General features: G+C 32.5%; 1 protein-coding gene across 1 annotated transcript; it reads left to right on the top strand.

The window, feature by feature from the left end:
* The first annotated feature begins 3,236 nt into the window (after positions 1 to 3,236).
* LOC111280435 (F-box/kelch-repeat protein At3g23880-like) lies at positions 3,237 to 4,792 on the top strand. The gene has a single exon (XM_022867833.2). The coding sequence runs from the start codon at positions 3,384 to 3,386 to the stop codon at positions 4,566 to 4,568; it is 1,185 nt and encodes a 394-aa protein (XP_022723568.1). The 5' UTR covers positions 3,237 to 3,383; the 3' UTR covers positions 4,569 to 4,792.
* The last annotated feature ends 1,358 nt before the right edge of the window (positions 4,793 to 6,150 follow it).

Raw genomic sequence — 6,150 nt, 5'->3', positions numbered from 1 at the left:
ATTTATTATTTTTTAAAATTTTATTTTAAAATTAACAAAATTATAAAAATTTTAACTATATAAAAAATTATTCTAACAAATTTAAATATTTTAGTATGCATAAATATTATAAAAATAATATATAAAAATATTTTTAAAAATTCTAAAAAAATTTTTTTTTACCTGAACTGGACCGATCAATGATCCAATCAATGCGGGTCCAATTGGTTTGGCGGCTTAGTTCAGTCCAATTGGATCAACGATTCAACGCCAGTATGGGCTGGTTCAGTTGGACTAATCAGGGGCCAAAGATAACGGGTTGTCGGGTCGGATGCACGGATCTCGAGTCGGGTTGCGGGTCGACGCGCAGATCCTATGGGGTTGAAACGACGTCGTTTTGATTCTTTCCTAAACGGCATCATTTTGAAGGCATATTTAAAGGTGAAATAAGCTTTTTTTTTTGTTTTCTTCTTTCTCTTTCTCTCTCTTCTTCTCAGACATTTTTTCTCACTTTCTAAAATCCAGAATTTGGCAACTGCTTCGCCGTGCCAACACTGTTGGTGGTCGCTGATTGCCGTCTATTGGTCACCCAAAAAAAACCAAAATCTCCAAAATGAATGTTCTCAGCCTCCTGAGTTTAGATCCGAGCCTAATTTTATGAAAAAAGGGCTCAAAACAGCAGAGATTCGGCTTGAAAGGTTTTAGCCAAACTAGCTTTTCTTGTTTCTGTGGTTTTTTTTTTTTTTAGACTGGCACTTTGGTTTTCATTCCAGGGACTGTTTGTTTGCTTGTATTTTGGTGTTTGATTTTTTTCACATGAAGTTTTTTTTTTTTTGGGATCTAGTAGTGAGAGTCTTTTTTTATCTTTTTTTCTTTTGCAGGATTTCTGGGCTTCTCCTTTTCTTTTCTCCTCGTTGGTGTTTTTACAACTCTATTTATAGAGCAAAAAGAAATATCAAAATCTCAAAATATTTGAGATTTTGATTGCCTACGATTAGGGTGGCTATCAACTATCAGAACGACTATCGGTAGCTGCCAGAGCCACTGGTAACTTACAGGCGACTGTCAGAGCCATTGCTAGTAAAAGAAAGAAAATAAAAGAAAATAAATAAATAAATAAACAAAATAATAAAATTGTGTCTACAATAAGTGTTGGTATAAGAAGATTATGATCTATTTAAAAATATATTAAAATAAATCTAATAACAGAGTCTCTTCAATGAAATAAGTGAATTCTTTGAATATTTTTTAGGTGAAAAAATTTTCAGTTATACCAAAAGTGTCGAAAATAATTTATAAAATTTTTTATAATAAGAAAATAAAAATGATAAAAAAAAGTATAAGACTATTCAAACAAGATCATTCTAGGATCATATAAAATTAACTGGTATCGTCTTTGGATGGGCGTCATGGGGATGCTATAACATTTTCTGCACGTAATCATACTCTCAAACCCAACCTCAAATTTGTAAACCAAAAATAGGATTAATGACCAATCACACCTCAATAAAAAAAATTGGTAACAACTTATTGACTTTTACTTCTAGCGATCGAGTCCCCAAATGAAAAATTGTTATGACAATCATTTACCAATAAATTTATTGTTTCCAATTTTTTCTCTTTATTTTGTGAGTTTCATAAATTTTATTGATGACTATTTTTATGAAGAAAAAAAAGAAAATTGAAAGCATATAATATATTAATATAAACATGTAAATATTATAGTAAAAATAAAAATTATCAAAGGTTATAATAGACAAAAAATAATATAATAAATCATTTCATTCCTTTTTTCATTATTTAACCAAAAAATGGTTGTTAGAATTTTTTTATTTTATTTTATTTTATTAATTTTAACTATTCAAATAAATAGTACATATATCCTTATCTTCTTTTACTTTACTTTACTTTTTTTTTTATTAATATTTATCCACACATAGCATTAATTTAAGAGAAAGAAAAGAGGTAGAAAGCCAGTAACCTTTGATTCTTTTTGTAATTTTCACTTTTTTAATACTTTAATTTGAAAGAAAAATTAAGGGAAAAAAAGTTTAAAAAAATTTATTTTTATGAAAAAATTATTATACCCATATTTTTATTATGATATTAGATTTGATTATATAATTTATACATTCTACAAAAGTAATTTTTTTATGAGTATTTTATATAACATCATAATTTATAAATATTTTATGATTTTTTAAATCTTAACAACAAAACAAGTAAAATTATTATCAAAATAAATTAAAAGATTGAATTAAACATAAAATTAAGAGTAAATCAATGATTAGTTAATACATTTTATCGTATTAAATATGCTCAATTTTATTTAAAAATATTTATTTATACAAATTAGGTAATATAAAAATATATTTATATATTATATGTTACTTTATTAAAAAAATTATAATGAATCATTTTTTTTTCATTATTTATCCAAATAATAGTTATTAAAATTATTTTTTATTAATTTTAATTGTCCAAACAATAATAAGTATATGTGCCATTTCTTTTTCACTAAAAATTTTTTCTTTTATTTTATTAATATTTATTCAAACGTATCGTTAATGAATGAATTGCTGCGTATGTTTAAAACTGAATAATTGCTTTCTTTTTTCTTGGACAAGGATTTGATGCAATATTCTAATTTTATGTTGTTTTACTTTTGGGTTTCGTAAAAACTATCCTCAACGTACTTAATTCTAATTTCAGGCCAAAATAACTATTCTCATAGGGTAAGCCTGTTTTCATGTTCGTTAATTTTGTGGAAACTATCTCGTAAATAAAATCACTCTATAAACTAAAAAAATATCTCATGTATTCTTCCGGTTTCAGCTCGCCATAAATTTAGTGGAAGATATAGGCTAGATTTGGATTTCATAACATTTTTAGTACGATACGGTTAAATTCATTGCATCATTAATTAAATTTAAATATTAATTTTAATAAAATTTATTCAATATAATTTTTTTTAATCAGAATTATAATAATTTTTTTAATTATAATTATAATAATTTTTATTATTATTTTCAATTTTATTGTTTATTTAAATGGAGTAGTAGCTGCTTCAGCTACCGCTACCGCAGATGGATCCAACATTAGCGGGGCATTCACTCGGGTTTATCATTATGTCATTCAACCCAATAAATTTGGGAACAAATTACATGCCCTGATCCAACCTATTCGGCCCATTTGAAGAAACAGAAATTCCCCAATTTTTTAAATTTATTAGTTCGTTAGATAGATAATCATAGATTAGAAGAATTAATTATCCTTTTAAAAAGCGTTAAACCCTGACAAAAGCCATTATTAATATCCCTAAACTGACAAAAGCAATCTTACTTTTTCCCTTACAAATTCAACTCCTTGGGGAATGCGGACACCAGAAAAAAAAGAAAAAGGGAATGAATTCTTGCTCAGGAAGAAGGCCGAGAATCATGGCTTCCTCATTGTCATTATCTCATGATACCATCTCCGACATCCTCTCTAGATTACCCGTCAAATCCCTTACCCGATTCAAATCCGTTTCCAAAAACTGGGCCCACCTCACCTCCGTCCCTGCTTTCATCTCCGCCCATCTCCGCCGATCTTCTCCCGAACCATCTCTTCTCATCCGCCGCTACAACACCCAGTCCGGTTGGGGCTTCGGGATCGGGTTGATCACTAACCCGACTCAAAATTACCGCAGCCAGCTCTTGGATATTCCCTTGCTAGAATCACTTCTTCGGTTTCCGAAAATCGTGGGTTCTGTCGATGGTTTGGTTTGTCTCGATGTTTCCCCTTGTTATGCTTCTGATTTTGTTTTGTGGAACCCTGGAACTAAGCAATTTAAACGCCTCCCTTTTCCTTTGATTACTTCCACCAGAAGTAACCCTATTTGGTTGGTCTTTGTTGGGTTCGGCTTTGATTCTTTCAACAATGATTATAAACTAGTCAGGATCGTTTCTTTTAGAGGAAATGATGTGTCGCCTTTTCTAAGGGTTGAAGTTTATTCATGGAGGGAAGGGGTTTGGAAAGAAATAGTAGAGAGTTTCAACTTAGCTGTGTTATGTGGAGGACAGGATGGAGTGGTTGTTGATGGTTGTTTGAATTGGGCAGCCATTGGATTACAAAGATCTGCCGATCGAATTGTTATTTCCTTTGATATGGGAACAGAGGTGTTTAAGACAATACCATTGCCGCCCGTTACTCGATATGGTAACATGAAAGTTATGTCTTACATGGGATTATTGGCTGTTGCTGTATATCCATTAGTTTTTGCTGCTAATACTAATAATATGAATCGATTCGAGTTCTGGGTACTGAGTGATTGTGAAGATGGGATGAAACATTGGACTAATGTGGTTGTGATGGAGAATTTTTCAAAGTCTTTGGTTCCGATGGGGACTTGGAGAGATCGTGAACTGGTGATTAAACATATGGGTGATAGAGATAGAGAGAATCACCCGAGTCTTTTGTTGTTTGATCCAGTTGATGATGGAACTAAAAGGCTTCCAGTTGATTGTGTTGATTTCTGTTTACAAGGTTACAGTTATGTGGAGAGCTTGGTGTCAGTCAATGGAAGAAGCAAAGATGGTAGTGGAGCATAAGCATTCCAGAAGTTAGGTCGGTTTGGGATTTTGGTCCTTTTTAACTTGCTTTGGCTCTTAGTTTTAGTAGGTATAAATTGGTAGACTTTAGTTGAAACATCTTTTTGTTTGATAAATGAATATGGATGGATGTTGAGCCCATAATGATGCTTTCTGACTTCAATTTTTGGTATAATTCGTGGTGAACTTAGCAATGGACAAGAATGAGTTGCTCTTTTCTGCAATCGTATATGTTCTCTGATGAGGCCCTACATTATTTTTGCTTTACTTCTCTATATGCTTATGTTGTATTTCCTTTCGTTCCATTCATGCTCAATGTAGAGGAAACTGGATTCCAGACCCTGTTGGTTGTTGCGTATGGAAATGGTATATAGCCAAAGCCGATTGCCCACTCTTGTGGGTGATGGTGCAGGAAAACTTTGCAGTGTCCACGGGCTATTGGTGAATGGTTATCTCTCCCAATAAATTGATGGCTCTTTGAGCAGCAGGAAAGAGTAGCCTAAATGTGTATAGGTCACTTACAAACTGGACCTCCTCAATAGCTTGGAGGTTTGGGCTGCGTATTCATAATTCTCTTGGAGCTTAAAATTTTGGCAGGGGAAACAAACTGTGCTTTTCTTTTCTGGCTACAAACCTGACCTTGTCCCCTCTTCTTTTGCACCAACTCTGACCTTCAGTCACTTCCACTGACTTCTCCTTGCTTTACGATGAAGGAACTCTAATCCAAAGTAATCCAGAAACACCCTTCGACTCCTATTCAAGTTAAATCCAAACTTTTCTTGCAGTGGCCTACTCTGCTTTCTCGGTAATTTTGATTTTTCTTTAATCTAGTGCCACCCTATGACAAGACAGCAAAGATACAATTTTAGCGAAACCGTAAGCTGGACTCCCAATTTACATTTTCCGTTGTTTATGCAAAACATCTCAACTTACTACTGATGTTTGTGTCCCATCCAGAAGTCAGAATACTCTGAAAGCATATAATTGGATAACCTTAAAACTCTGGAAGCATAATAGATAGGACTCTGCCTAATGAATCACTCTTTGAAAAAAATATATCTATTTTCTCCCTCTCCTATTTGGGATTCTTGGTTTACTAAAAAAGTTCTTTCCTTCTTCTCGATAATGGACCACAGGGAGCGGACAGCAATCTCCCCTGTTTTGAAAACCCTCGTTTTTCTTGAGCTTGATTCTTACTGTAATTTTAAAGGGAACTTTTCTTTCATTGAATAATATGAAAAAGTCCATGACAAATGCAGAAAGATGGAATATCCCACCCCAAATCCCTATTTCTCTGTAAGCAACTGGCCGACTGGGCTGGACAATCTCAAAAGGTTTCTTCTCCCACCCAAGATAATTTATTTTGTCAATGTTACGTATTTCAGGCTAGCAGCTTAAAATAGGAGGAAACATTATGGATTAGTTGCAATTGTTTTTCACATTTCCCTTTTTTTTTTTTTTTTTTTGAGAAAGGTTAGAATTCATTCATAACTCAAAACCACATCAGTGTCTGCGAGGAATTTCAGAAAAGTAGGACATTCTTCAAACCAATATTTCTCATCCTGTACCATCAGACTTTGCC

This window comes from Durio zibethinus, chromosome 17, assembly GCF_047325235.1.
Source record: "Durio zibethinus cultivar Kanyao isolate XHJ-2024 chromosome 17, ASM4732523v1, whole genome shotgun sequence".
NCBI classification, from domain to species: Eukaryota; Viridiplantae; Streptophyta; class Magnoliopsida; order Malvales; family Malvaceae; genus Durio; species Durio zibethinus.
The sequence above is the reverse complement of the archived record's forward strand: the minus strand, read 5'-3'. Positions and strand labels throughout refer to the sequence as shown.

What these genes read in the sequence shown, in the direction of transcription:
- LOC111280435 (XM_022867833.2), top strand. Translation starts at nt 3,384, where the DNA reads ATGAATTCTTGCTCAGGAAGAAGGCCGAGAATCATGGCTTCCTCATTG.